At 40.0% G+C, this 14,911-nt stretch overlaps 1 protein-coding gene across 3 annotated transcripts in view; it reads right to left on the bottom strand.

The window, feature by feature from the left end:
• DOCK4 (dedicator of cytokinesis 4) overlaps positions 1-14,911 on the bottom strand; it is a 492,329-nt gene that overhangs the window by 17,542 nt on the left and 459,876 nt on the right. For all 3 annotated transcript variants that reach the window (XR_009505001.1, XM_059933591.1, XM_059933592.1), the window contains exons 39-43: positions 13,580-13,721; positions 12,059-12,225; positions 9,223-9,309; positions 917-1,093; positions 109-192 (exon numbers count right to left, since the gene is read on the bottom strand). Coding sequence is in view for 2 of the 3 variants with exons in the window: in XM_059933591.1 (XP_059789574.1) it covers positions 109-192; positions 917-1,093; positions 9,223-9,309; positions 12,059-12,225; positions 13,580-13,721 (657 nt within the window). In the remaining variant the exon portion in view is untranslated. The remainder of the gene's footprint in view (positions 1-108; positions 193-916; positions 1,094-9,222; positions 9,310-12,058; positions 12,226-13,579; positions 13,722-14,911) is intronic.

Raw genomic sequence — 14,911 nt, 5'->3', positions numbered from 1 at the left:
GCTTCAGTTAGATCACTGATGTAGAAAACTATGTAGATGGGTCTCCAGTTAAGCAAGTATGTATCTACGCAGAAGAGGGGGAAGGTGATGGGCTTCTGCTCCCCTTACCTGCTCAAGCATCAGCTCTCTTAACCGTGCAATTTTCTCTCCATCTTCAGGGTGACTTAAGATATATTCTTTGACAAAGAATGCCTAGTAAGAGAAGGATTAGTCAGTTTACTTCAGGAGAGTTACAAAGGAAGTGAAAGACACCGTTGTTTTTTAAAGCCATCTTTAAAGAAATGATACCATTATACACCACTTTTGGGGGGCAGACATAATGATTCTGAGTACGGTCAGCTGGTCAGATGGGAATATAAGGAAATGATTGTTAACAGGAGATCAGAAATTGTATAAACTTTGTATCTTTGGTAAAACAAATAGCAAATCCAAATCAATAAGCTTTATGACATTACATCCTAAAATAAACTGCCTTAAGACTCAGAATGATCAAGATGGTGGCCTCACCTTCCAAGCTACTGTACCTTTCTGTTTAAAACTAAGACAGCAGATGAAAAATCCACTTAAAATATCTTCTAAACAAGATCAAATTTTTTTATGTCCAAGAACCACTCTTTGCTCAGGGAAGTGGGTTTAGGTAGACATTTATTAAACAATCCCAATACCCTCACTTCTTTTATTCATCCAAGAAAACACACACACACACACTTTTATCCTCAAAATATCACATTTTGGGAAACAAAGTGTGCATCACAAATGACTGTATGTTTGCTCTATCTAACAAAGAAATCTGCTTGTGTTAATTGTAGCCCTATGATAGCAGGCTGATGTGATGTGTGCATATTTTGAAAAAAGATTTCTGAAACCTTAAGAAATCACACATGACAATTTTCAAACGAAAATACCTAATCCTCACCTCTTGATACCTGGAAACTCCACCATTAACCGCAGCATCTATAACTCCATTCAGGCACATGGTCAGGGGATTAATATTCTGCATCTGTCTTGTCTGACACTGACTAATCAGAGTCTTCAGCTGCTGATTCTTATTTTCCAATACTTCAATTGCATTTTCAAGAGGACTCATTTCTACCTGAGAACAAATGAGCATAAATATATATTGGATTTTGTGACATTCAAGAAGAAAGACAAGGGACTTCCCTGGCGGTCCAGTGGTTAAGACTTCATGCTTCCACTGAATGGGGCACAGGTTCGACCCCTGGTCAGGGAACTAAGATCCTGTATCCCACATGCTGTGAAGTATGGCCAAAAAAAAAAAAAAAAAAAAAAAAGAAAGAAAGAAAGAAAGAAAAGAAAAAAAGAAGAAGAAAGACAAATTAGATTATCCATGTTCTGAATTATCTGTGCTCCCCCTTGGCTCCCATTAATATCTCTACCAGGGTCCATAGTAGAATAGACAAGGATGTGGAAGACAAATTAGCTGTTTGTAAGGTCTGGGAAGAGAAGGTGATTATATTCATTGGTTGAAATGTGGTTTAGATAATCTGCACTCATCAATTACACATTAGCACTGCAACAACCAATTTAAACCTTAAAAGAAAATTCAAGCATGTCTTTTAAAACTTGTTTTTCTTTTCTTTTGAAGGCTAAGTGTTCAAGGGCCCTGCATATTATTAGTGCCTTTCTAGATACTTAATGCAAAGTACCACAGGAGATACAAAGATGCATTTACAGATCCTCTGATGTCAAGGAGATTTCAGCCTAGTTGGGAAGATGGAACATATGCCCATATGAACCCCATATGCATATATAACAGCACCATAAGGTGGCACAGGATGCCACACAGTTGGGAGTTATAGCAAATAAGATAATCATATATGCCGCAGGATCTATTTGTTGAAGGAGAGCCAAATAGAATCATAATGACTTAATTCTCGGTTATGGGAGGCCTAATTGTGAAAATGATGAAAGTGCTCTTCAAATGTGTAGCACTGTGACTGTTATTGTCACTGACGTTCTCTTTGAAGAGAAGGTCTGCTAAGCTCTCAGCTGTACAATAATTCAAGCTTACTGTAAGCACATTTCAATACTGGTTCTTTCAGTTAAGGAAATAGAGTTTTTAAAGGTCACTTAGATCATCTTAAACCAACACTGAAAAGTACTAGAATCATTTGACTATGTCAAAATTAAGAATATACATTCATCAAAGGACACAATAAAGGAGAAGGAAAGATAAACCAGAAAGTAGAAGATATTTGTAACATGTAAAACTGTCAAAGAGCCTATGTCCAGAATATATAAAGAACCCTTACACACCATTAAGAGAAAGGCAAACAGCCGAATTAAAAATAGGCAAAAAAAGTAGCCACTTTACAAAGGAAGAAACCCAAATGACCAGTCAACATATGAAAAGTGTTGAACCTCATCTGTGATCAAAGAAGTGAAAAGTAATACCACAATGACATACTATTAAGCACTCACCAGTATGGCAAAAATAAATATGACACTAGCAAATGAGAGTGAGAATGTGAGCAACTGAATCTCTCAATTTCTGCTGTTGGAAGTTCAAATTGGTTCAATCACTTTGGAAAACAGTTTGGGATTATGTATTAAAGATGAAGATATCTATATATTATATTTTATGATCCAGCAATTTTACTCCTAGGCATATATCTGAGGAAAAGTATCTGTGTACATGTGTACCAGGAAACATGTACAAAAGTGTTCATAATCATCTCCAAAATCTGTATGTCCATCAAGAATAGAACGCATAAGCATATTGTAGTATACAATGGAATACTTTACAGCAATGAAAACAAACAAGTCACATATAATAACATGGACTAATGTTACAAATAATACTGAGCAACAGATGCAAGTTACAATAGAATATATACAGTATGACACTGTTATACAGGCATACCTCATTTTATTGTACTTTGCTTTATTGTGCTTCACAGATACTGTGTTGTTTTACAAATTGAGGGTTCACAGAACCCTCTGTTGAATAAGGCTACTGGCCTCGTTTTTTTCAACAGCATTTGCTCACTTCATGTCTCTGTGTCACATTTTGATAATTCTCACAATATTTCAAACTTTTTCATTATTATATTTGTAATGGTGATCTGTGATCAGTGGTCTTTGATCTTGCTATTGCAATTGCTTTGGCATTTTTTTAGCAATATTTTTAAACTAAGGTATGTACATTTTTTTTTAGACATAATGCTATTACACACAGTACACTGCAGTATAGTATAAACATCACTTTTATATGCACTGGGACACCAACAAATCTGTGTGACTTGCTTTATTGCGGTGGTCTAGAACTGAACCCACACCATCTCCAAGGTATGCCTGTTCAAAACCAGGCAAAACTAAACTGACTTGTTTAAAGAGGCATATACAGGTAATAAACGAAGCAAGGGAATGGATACCATAAAAGTTATGATAAGGGAGGCAGTAGTAATTGGGAAAGGATACACGGGAGGCCTATAGGGTGCTACTGGCAATGTTCTGTTTCTTTACCTGAGTGGTGGTAAACAGGATTTTATTTTCCAGTTATTTAGGACATTAAACTTTTGTTTTATGATCACAAAAGCTAAATCATAAGGAAGAAGTCTGAGAGCTCTGATGAACTGAAAGTTAAAAAGTGAACAAAACATCTTAGAAACAGAAAGTAGAACAGTGGTTGCCAGGTGCTGGGGGGAGGGGGAAAGGGAAATTGTTGTTCAATGGATGGTGCACAACAGCGTGCTATAGTTAATACCACTGTACTATACAGTTAAAAGTGGTTATGATGGTGACTTTTGTGTATTTTTGACCACAACTAAAAAAATTAATGCTCAACATTATAGATTCAAATGTTATTAATACGAAGGAATTTAAAAATAAACAAAATACAATAAACACAGACAAAAGACAAATAATAACTTGGGAAAATATTTCCAACATATATTTCAGCTGAATTATTAATATATCTCAAATACTGAAGAAAACTACACAAAGAATATAATCAGTGCATTCGCAAAAAAGACTCAATAAATATATGAAAACATATCATCTCTACTAGCACTCAACGAATGCCAAAAAAAAAATCAACCCTACTGTGATCATTTTTGATCTATTATTTGGAAATTTTAAAATAATATTCAACAGCCAGTGCTGAAGAGAATGCTGGGAAAATGGTTATTCCCAAGAACAGCTGTATACTCCAGACAGAGCACAAATTGATACATGCCATTGATGATCAATGAATCAAAGGTTATACTGTGGACCCTTTGATAGCTCAATTCACTTCTAGGGAAACTATTCTAAGGAGATGATTAAAGAAGTGTGCAAAGAATAATGTGTAAAAATGTTCATCAAGGAATTATTTTCCTTTATTCCCAGTTTGTGATCCTTAATTCCCATTTACCACTAAAAAGAATCAGGAGTCTTTGGAGAAATGGTTGCTTTTGGGTCTGGGGCAGGATTGTACAAGTGAGCCTGGACTACCCAGCCATACCAGTAAGCAAGGAAGGCAGCTGGAGGAAGGCATTAGAGCAGCTGGCCTGTGGTCCATTTACTCTCTTTACTGGAGGGATGTCCTCGGGGAACAGAAAAGAAAGCAGGTGACCTGGTCTTATCTCCCTGTCAATTGAACCTTCAAATAAAAAGACTAAGACTAACTGCTAGGAGGAAGAGATGGTATCTATGGAATGCCCTTAGCGGGAAGTCCCCAGCTAAAGGATTGCTTACAGTAAATAAACCCAGAGTCCATAAGGCACACGTCCCTAGAGAATGTCCCAGAGAAGTTTGACAACTCTCTGGAGTATAAAATGGAATATTTCACAATTTAAATTTCATAATTGAAACGTGCCCTTTGTATGAGGAACTCCGTGAACTTCACTTAGACACTCTGTCTCTTAATCAGGATTATTACTGATGTGGAGAAGAAGGATGTGGAGGACAAGACTTGAGGTCTCAGATGTCTCTCTGGTTCATCTGAGCCTCCTGATTGCCTGAAAGTTATTAGTAAAGCTTGATGCTGATTCCTATGCTTGATCTGACAATCCGGTCCTGTGTGTTAGCTCAGTAACAAAGACAACTTGGATACTGTCAAAAAGACTGAGGAACCAATTTGAAGAGGCTCCCAATGGGCAAAATGGAACAATTTGAAAAATAATAAGAGTCATAATTGCAATGGATTGAAACAAAACAAACACGTTTAAATCCATGAGTTACTACTGATACTAAAACCCAAACTAACCAAACAAAACCCTCTTTGGTCACTTTTATAGGGTGTTAGGGAACCAAATTATTATTTTGAAAACTGGTAGGGGAATTCCATGGTGGTCCAGTGGTTAGGATTCCGCACTTTCACTGCTGAGGGTGCCCTCTGTATGAGGAACCAGGGTTCAGTCCCTGGTCGGGGAACTAAGATCCCACAAGCTGCGTGGTGTGGGGGAAAAAAAAAAGAAACCATGAAAACTGGTAAATAAAAGGAAAGAATAGAGCATTATCCTTCCTTTCCTATACCTTAGGGTAATCAAATCGGTGATGAGGGCATGTTTCTCTTTACACAAGTATTCCAATCAACAAACAAAGAAAGAACGATGAAATATCACCATTTTGTAACCCTTAAGAGATGACTGGATGGGGGCAACGAGTATCACTGGCTGCCAACCAGAGCATATAACACCACCCATGAAGTAGTCTTGCAAAAAATGAAAAAATAAAAAATGAAAACAAAACAACATCTTATCAAGCTTCTAGATCTAACTGCTAATTTACAAAAAAAAAATAGGAACAAAGAAACATGTTAAATGATCCCACTGATTCACAGTCTGCAAAATCCATACTTAAGGAAACACTTCAGGATAAACAACCTGGATTCTTTAACAAAAAAACTGCAAGGAAAAAAAATTAATACGGGGGAACCTACAGATCAAATGGGATCTAGGAGGTATTTCAACCAATTTCAATGTGTGGCCCTTATTTGGGACCAGATTCAAACAACAGATGACAAAAACAAACAAAAACCTATAAAATAAAGACTTGGAGAACTGTGAATAAACTGGATATTTTATGATCATGGAATTATTGTTAAATTTTTTAGGTGGAATAATGGTATTATGGTTATGTTTTTGGTTAATATACAGACTAAAATATTCTTACATAGCTGAAATGATGTCTGAGATTTACTTCAAAATAAGCCAGTGTGAAAGGGAATGGAAGGAAGTGTAGATGAAACAAAATTGGCCTTTTTGATACCTGGTGAAATAAAATGATGGGTAAACCAGGTTCATTATATATTTTCTCTATTTTTATTTGATATAACTTTAGTTTAAAAAGGACACTGGGGCTGTGTACAGAAGTGATTGCAGCAGGGGGAGGGCAGAAGGGCACAAGGTGACCTCTTAGACTACTGCAGAAATCAGGCACTAGATGGCACTATCAGTAGGGAGGTGAGGGGTGGTCGGATTCTGGGTAATTTTGAAAGTATATAGAGCCACACGATTTTCTGATGGATATAATGTGAAATGTGATGATACTGTCATTATCTTTAGAGTTTAAAAAATCATTATTTGTACATTCTATTTTATAGCTTTTTCATCTTGTTTAAAAATTTTTAAATAAGCTTACTTTTTAATCAAAAAAATAAATACCCTGTTTGTTTTGAAAACAATAAAAACAATTACTGAGTAAACAATTGTTCAAAGGCATTATCATCTTTGAAAGAATGGGAGAATATGTTCAACAGTATGTTCTGGGGTTACGATTTAGAGAATAAAGGCCCACAGTCTCATCTGAAATCTTCGCTGCTACATGTTTTCAGAACTCAGAATATTTCTGATTTTAGAAAGGTAACATAGGGTGCATATAGTATATTATGTAATCCTCAAGATGTGGAAACATCTTTTGGTATTCAGAATCTTTTAGATTCTGGCATGGCACATAAGGAATTTCAATTCAGTGTGGCATATATGTATTGAGTACCTACTCTGTGCCCAGATCTTCAGGACCTTCCACACTAGGAATTAAAGCAGTAAACCAGCTTTAATAGAAGGTGGGGATATGCCAGGCAGTGGGAATAAGAGAAAGACATGAGGTTGTCAGAAGTGGGCTGTGTTCAGGGAACAAAATAGCCCAGTTGGGTTTGTTCTGTTTGACAGAATATAAGATTGCGTATTCTAATAAAGTAGGCAGCTGATGTTTGAAAGGTTGTGTTTAGTAATGCTCCTTTAATCATTATCAGCATGCTGCTTTTTATTAGAGGGGTGTATGTGTGTGTGTATATAATATTTCCAAGGTTAGGAACATTGGTGAGTGTCACAGAATTCAATGCTCTGGGTAGTAAGTAGCTGACAAAGCTCTCTGAATCATTAATGCAGCATGGATGACTAAGAACATTTCTGTGGGTTGGGCCCATGCCATTCAGCAGGAAGCATAACAATAAGACTTTCTGAGCACTGAATTCAGCAGCGTCTCCTCTTCCACGAAGGCCGCAGGGTCCACCATGTAAGTAACCAGCTTTGGGGACCCTTGACTCAGACCTGACAAGAACACAACCACACTGATGTAATCTGCTGGATTGAGTTCAATTTGTTAAGGGAGCTGTACGAATTTTTCCGCCCAGCAAAATGAAAATGCCATTAAATCCTTAGCGTGATTGAACAGGATAAGCTGAGGGTGGTTTCAATGCTTAGAGAGACTTCAGGTAGGATAAGCCATTCTTGGAAGACAATTTGGGCAAGAACTGCTCTTTCTTATTCATGGACAGAGTGGGCTTGTTACTTAAAAAAAGGAAGGGGTTAAATGATATTTTCACAATTGGCACATTTTCTATCAGCCAGAGGACAGTGGCTGGTCCCAGACACAATGGATATACCAAGGGTGGGAGAAGGGATGCTTGAGATTGCAGGGCTGTGGTTGACAGCAAGGTGCTGGCAGCTTGAAGAGCAGCCCAGGCACAGGGCGGGGTCTCACTCTGGATGTGGCTGCTTTAGGCAACCGCTCTCTCTGTTTCCACAACTGGGGACTGGAGCTGGGAGGCGTGCTTTACAACCCGAAGGCTTCTTGGGTGCTGTGGTTTCCAGGTTCTATAATGACACCCGCTGATTTCTCCACTGGTGCCCAGGGAGACTAACACAGCAGCATGCCTTCTACTGTGAACTGTGACAGCGCGGACTTACTGTGTGTCAGATACTGTGCTGGGGCTTGACACTGGCTTCGTGTTGCCTATAAGGCTAGGAGTGATAAACATAACTGGCTTTGGAGTCAGAAAAATCTGGGTTCGAGTTTATCCTTTTTCAGTATCTTGCTATGGAACCTCTGGCAAAGGCTTTTAACCTCTTGTCAAAACGTGTGAAAATGGGGATAAGAATACACACCTCAGATATGGAGGAATGAGAACCCTAGTCCACTGCTGGTGGGAATGTAAATTGGTTCAATCACCTTGGAAAATACTATGGAGGTTCCTCAAAAGACTAAAAGCAGAACCACCATATGATCCAGCAATGCCACTCCTAGCTATATAGCCAAAGAAAATGAAAATACTAATTCAAAAAGATAATGCACCTCAATATTCACAGCAGCATTGTGTACAATAGCCAAGATATACAAGCAATCCGAGTGTCCAGCCACAGATGGATGCATAGAGAAGATCTGAGATATATACACACACACACACACACACACAATGGAATATTACTGAGCCACAGAAAAGAATGAAATTCTGCCATTTGCAACAATGTGGATGGCCCTAGAGGGTATTATACTTAGTGAAATAAGTCAGACAGAGAAAGACAAATACTCTGTTACCACTTATATGTGGAATCTGAAAGTAAAATAAATGAATGTGTATAACAAAACAAACAAAAAAGAATACATACCTCGTAGCTTTGGTACGGTGATTAAATAAGTTAATGTGGATAACTTTCTTCCAGTGGCCTGGCACTGAAGGTAAGCAGTGAATGTCACATAGCTAGAGTAGTTAGGAGACCTGGAATTCCAGTTCTTCTAACTCAAGGGCCCGAGGTGTTGACATGCTGCAGTCATAGCTATTTTTGAGGAATCCCTCTGGCTGGCTGGGCTAGGTCAATGGTAATGTTCCCCTTCCAGCTTTGGTCATAGCAGTCAATAAATATCACAAACATTCACTAACTTACTATGAGTGTTTCCAGGCACTTCGAGTCCAAAGCAGAAGCAATGAATATACAGCCTGACACCAGGTGAGCAACTGTGATGAGAAAGTTCTTGAGAATAAGCTCTGACACTTACCACTTCACGCTTCTCCACTTCAAACCAGCGGGAAATTCCGGGTAAACTCTGCACCAAGTATAATGATGTTCTCTCCACCCAGAGACTCTACGAAATACAAAACAAATTAAGTCCCTAAGTTACCTTTCTTTCTAGTTACTGAGCTATGACTAATGTTTGCCGTTCAGTTTTATCAAGTTTTCGGTTTTTGTCAGCTTTTCTTTAGTATTCATTCCAGCACTTTGGCAACCCCTTTGCACTCAGGAAGCTATCACAGTAAGACACACTGAAGCTTATGTAAATTTCATTGTATATCATCTGAAACTTTTTTCTGTGTAGAATAAATCATCTACTCCAGACAGCAAGCTTAAAAATATAAAAACAGGTCATCATATTATCTTCTTTACTATTTCCTCTAAGTTTCTAATTTAAACTCTCTCCACTCTGCAAGGGGTCTAGCCATTTTTATTTGGAAGAGGTAAGTAGTAGTATCAGCTATTCGACCCGGGATTAGAATAACAGAATCCTCAAGGAGGAAAGGACTTTAGGAATCACATAGCCTGATCTTTCTGTTTTAAAGATGACAACACTAAGTCTCCAAGAGGCATGTGACCTGCTCAAAGCTACATTCCCGTCACCTGTAGAGCTGCCCCTAGGACCCCTGCACTAGAACTTCCGACTTCTCCATTGCTACAGGCACTGTGCCACGTTTTCTTGTGCCAACATTCACTGCTGCGATCCAGGAGGATCTGTATTTAAGAGCCAGGGCTCCCCTGGCCAGGATGAGCACCCCCGTGACACGTGAAACCATGACTGCCTTTGGTAAGAGCTGCTGTTGACGACGACTTTCTCTTTTGTCAACCAGGCTTCTGGAGGCTTCTGCATCTCTGCCTCGTGTTTCTTACTTAAACAAAGCGTACTCCTGCGTGGATAATAAACTTGACGAAATTCCTGAAACAGTGCCATTCCTTCAACAACAAAAACAAATGGAAGGATTTCTTTGTGCCAGCCAAGACCTACTGCAATGAATAGGGCAGAGGCCTGGTGACAGGGGCCCCCGCGTGCTCTGCTGGTGACAGGGGGGTAAGCAGATCAAGAAGGGTTCAGGGAGAAGAGAAAGGAATGCTCCAGGTGCTGGGGGAAAACAGAGGAGAAAGCAGGCGTGCCCAGCATCCTGTGGGAGGAGGACAGCGCTTCTCAGAGGAGGTGACACGTGAGCAGAATTTTGAAGAGTGAGTAGGAGTTTGCCAGGCAGAGAGCGGGGGAGACGGCGCAGGCAGCAGGAAGCAGCAGGCGCAGAGACGCGAGCGGCTTGTGAAAGGGCATGGCAGGAGATGGAGGGAGAAGCTGGGTGCTGCAGGAGCTGACGGCGAGGGTGGGTGAGTGGGCTGTGGTGGAGATGAAGCTTCTGCAAGGGCAGTTTGGAGCCCGATGTTGAGGGCTGTGAGCACAGGAGGAAGGAGCCAGATTTATTTATTTATTTTAGGAGGGTTGCTACAACACTGATAAATATTTAACGTGATGGCCAAGAGGAAATGTGGTGCAGCGGAAGAAGCAATGGAGACGGCATCAGAAGGTGCGGGTTCTAGTGCAGGGTCTGGGGTAATTAGAACGCCACTCTGAACAAGTCATCTGTCCAACTCTGGTGGATCTTGGACTTTTTATCTACTGGAAACTTGCAATGAAAACTATATTATACATTAATGATCTTTAATTGGTTTTGGAAGGCCAAAAGAAAAATTAAGGTATCCAAAAGGAATAGAAAATGGTCATGGAGCTTTTCAATAACATCCTAGTGCTACTTTCCAGTGGTTTCCTGGCCTTGATATTTAACCCGTCAACCTCCTTGCCCAAAGGACTATGCTTTGCTCAGTCTCATCATAACACTGCAAAACTATCCAGCTTTCCCTCTGATCACTTGGCTGTGAGTAACTCCTGAAGTTACTGCTGGGAGAACTGGGGACTGACACTTAGGCAGCGGTGACAAGGCAAGTTCACATCAGACAATCATAGCTGATAGGAGAACATTTCCCAGCTTAAGTAGAGACGCTGTGATGAAAGAAGCTAAGCCAAGTCACCCACAATCCTACATTCATTTTACATTCTCTGTTTAGGGGGAAATACTAACTGGGGATCTGTATGGTCTCACTTTGTCATTGTTATCAAGGAAAGAGCAGATTATAATTTATCGGTGGAACAATCTTGCCCCTTTCCCCCAGGGTGGCTGTGAGAAACCTTGCCCCTTCCGGCTGAGAGAGAATTAGCAAGGCATATCGGAACTACTGAGGATGGAGAACTCAACGCATGCAAACAGTCTATGGTTTGTTTTTATTCTGGGTCCTCTCAGAAGTCCTAGTTACACAGCATTCTAATAAGAAAATGCAGCAAAAGACAGCACAGAACTCTCCCACTGCACCAGCAGGCTCCCCAGTGGTTCTGTCTCAGAATCCCCTGTTCCTTCAGTATCCTTTACTCACGGCAGTCTCTTGTAACTGAGAATAAATATCCTGAGGTTCCCACAGTTGGTTAAACCTGAATGAATGAGAGGACTGAGATGAACCATGAGAGCTCAAAAACTGGACCGAGGACCACTGCCATTAAAATTGTCATAAACTTCAGGGCTTCCTCTATGACCCAATGAGTCAGAATTCCTGGGCTAAGAAATCTGCTTGATTAGAAAGCACCCCATGTCACCCTGTTACATGGTAGAGTTTGAGAACAACTAGACCACATGATTTCTGGTCCCTTCTAGCTTTATCACTTGACTCTATTCTGAGTAAATATTTATCAAGCATTTTGCCCCCAGGAGTTCACAGTCTATCTGAGGAAACCGCGTGTCATAAGAACGGCCTAGTACCTTGAATTCATTCTCTTTATCTTTAGTGCCTTTGTGAAACGGTCTGTCGTAGCGGAATTTCCAGATGTGATTCACTTTATAGAAACTTTTGATGTTGTCCGGGACACCCTCCCTCTGCAGGACCTCCTGGCTCTCCGGGATGGGAGTCACGGCGTATATCTGCAAATCTAGGATTCAAGAGTCAAGGAGGGGACCTGACTTGGCAAACTCTGTGGAAGTCTGGCTCGAGCTGAGCTGTGGCAGAGAGAAGAGGATGGGAAACAATCTGGTGTTTCTATTTGGAGCCAAGTCAAAACTGCCAAGAAGGTACCAAGAACTCGGTTCGTAGCAAATCGCCTCTCAAACTACAAGCCTTAAAGTAGTTTTACATAGGTCATTCTGACAAAGTATCAGTTTGAAATTTCTATGTCCTGTGAATTTATTTATCATTGATTTTTTTTCTTTTTGGTTGGGGGTGGGTAGGAATGGCTTGGATCTCACATACTCAGGATTGTTTTAATTTTAATCCTTGGTCATGAGACACTCATCTTTAGGGCACATATGGTCTTTTTAAAATTTGTTTGTTTGTAAAACAATGTACAAATACCCACGCAACCAAAGATAGTAACCAGTACTGATAGTAACTCATATGCTCCTGTCTCCAGCCTTCCCACATTTGTGGTATCCACTCTCTCAAATCTTGTATTGATAAGCAGAGTGTTTAGTTGTAGTTGATACTTTTAAAAACTACTTTAAAGGCTATCATATTTATTTGTATGTTTACCTTCTTCTCTTCTCATTCAAAGAAGGATAGCAAAATTTCTTCCTTACATTGCTTCTGGTGCATTTAAGTTTCTACTTTGAAATGGCATCTGTAATTTTCAGGGGGAGTTTCTGGTCTTCTTTAAGATCATCAGTTTCAGAAAAAGACAGAGGAATTCAGAAAAGAGTGCTGGGGTGAATTCCCTTTGCCTCTAATGCCTGGGTAATTTCAGTTGCCTTGTTCATGTTTACACAATGGGAGTGTGTAATTATACGGCAATTATTAAATGATGAAGTGCTGTCCAGGATGCCATAGTAAGAGTCCTTGGAAGACACGGGGGGTAACTCTCTCCCCTTCCATCCAGAATAAAAATAGCAAGGGAAAAGGGGGTAATGATATGTCCCAATAAACATAGTGCTATCATTTCCTTGAACTGAATTCAAGTAGTTTCTACAGGGGATGCCAGAGGAAAATTATTCTAAGGGAAATCCCTAAAAAGGAGCTTTAAAAGCAGGGCTGAGACACAGAAAAGTTGTAACTAAAAGGAGGAAAATTGTTTAACAGAATCCTTAAGGGATTTCTTTTCAACTAAACCATGAGAATAACTATCATAATTCTGTCTGGAAGGAGCTAACCTAAAATTAAGACAATGAGAAAGAGGGAGAGTAAGAACAGAGCTACTGAAAAGGGATCAGTAGTTGAACCACCTGCATGAAAATGCTCTGCAGCTAAAGGCCAGTGCGATCTAACTGGAATCCAGCCCTTCTAGGTGTGGATACACTGAGCTTCCGCCTGGAAGATGGTCTCGTCGGGCTGGTTGGCGTGCTGCATGGCGATGGCGTGGGGGAACTCGTTCAGCATTCTCTGCTGGAAGGCCTCCAGCCTTTCGTAGTCATGTCCTCGACACACAAACTCTTTATTCTGGAGGTGAAATCAGAAAAAACAAATCAGGACCATATAATTGGGTGCTTTAATTACAGAGAGAAGCCAAAATAAATGACACTGGCGGTAACTAAGCATAGGCCCAACATCAATAGACTATAACCAAAAAAATACACTGGAACAGTCTAAAGAATTTACCCAAATATTAAAAATGCAGAGCAAAGGTCATGAGCGTAACTCTCTATTGCTTTTGATAAGTTCCAGTAGCATGCCTCACTCTTCTGGGTTCACCTGCATGAGGTGCAAAAGGGGCGTCTGATTCTCAGAGCACTGAAGCACAAAACAAAGCAATCCTGTTCCCTCCAAATGTTAGTGAACACATGTGTTACAGATTATTTTCATAAACTGGATATCAAAGTTAAGTGGATAAATTCTCAATTTGGAAGAAAGCAAAGGAAGTGCAATCTCTAAAAATACACTTTACTGCATTCTTTTTATAAAGGTCACTGAGATCAGCCTTAACACGTTCATTCCAAGATCCTTCCATATAAAGGAAGACTAGGCCTGTCTGCATTCCAGCTCTCAACTGGGCTGGCACGGGAAGCTTCCCTGCCATCCCCAGCTCAGCTCAGCCTTCTGTAGCCAGGAATTCTGTTAACTGGCTGAAGCTAAGATTTGGGACTTTTAAGGTCTTGCTAAATTTTTGTCTGTTTTTGGTTTTGTTCTTACAATATGTATTAACATTCTGTGGTTAGGACTCTCTCTCACTGAGGAAAGAATGGTGAAGGTCATCCTTGATGGAGGCCACAGAGCTGGAAAGATGGGCACGTTTCTAACAAGTGCCTTCATGATTCCGTTATCGACGAGGAACTCTTTCTGACAGTTTAATGATAATGAAATTATAATTGTTGAGCACAGTCATTGACTAGGCTCTCTGCACATACCTTATTTAACCCAAATAAACTTGAGAGGTTGTTACCTCCGCCCCCCCATTTTATAATTGGGAACTGAGGATCAAGATTGTTACATACTTTGTATGAGATTTAAGCTCAGGTCTGAGTCCAAGGCCTGAGCTCTCTCTGTTCTGAACATGGCCTGCTACGTCCAGGAAAAACTCCTAGGAGCTACTGAGACCAAGAAAGATTGTGGGATAACATGCCTTGCAGATCTTTAAGAAATACAGTGATTTGTGGTCTGGGGAGTTAAGGCCCAAGGGTCTCAGTGTTTCT

Source organism: Balaenoptera ricei, chromosome 9 (assembly GCF_028023285.1).
Source record: "Balaenoptera ricei isolate mBalRic1 chromosome 9, mBalRic1.hap2, whole genome shotgun sequence".
Classification (NCBI taxonomy): domain Eukaryota; kingdom Metazoa; phylum Chordata; class Mammalia; order Artiodactyla; family Balaenopteridae; genus Balaenoptera; species Balaenoptera ricei.
This window is presented reverse-complemented; position numbering and strand designations above follow the sequence as displayed.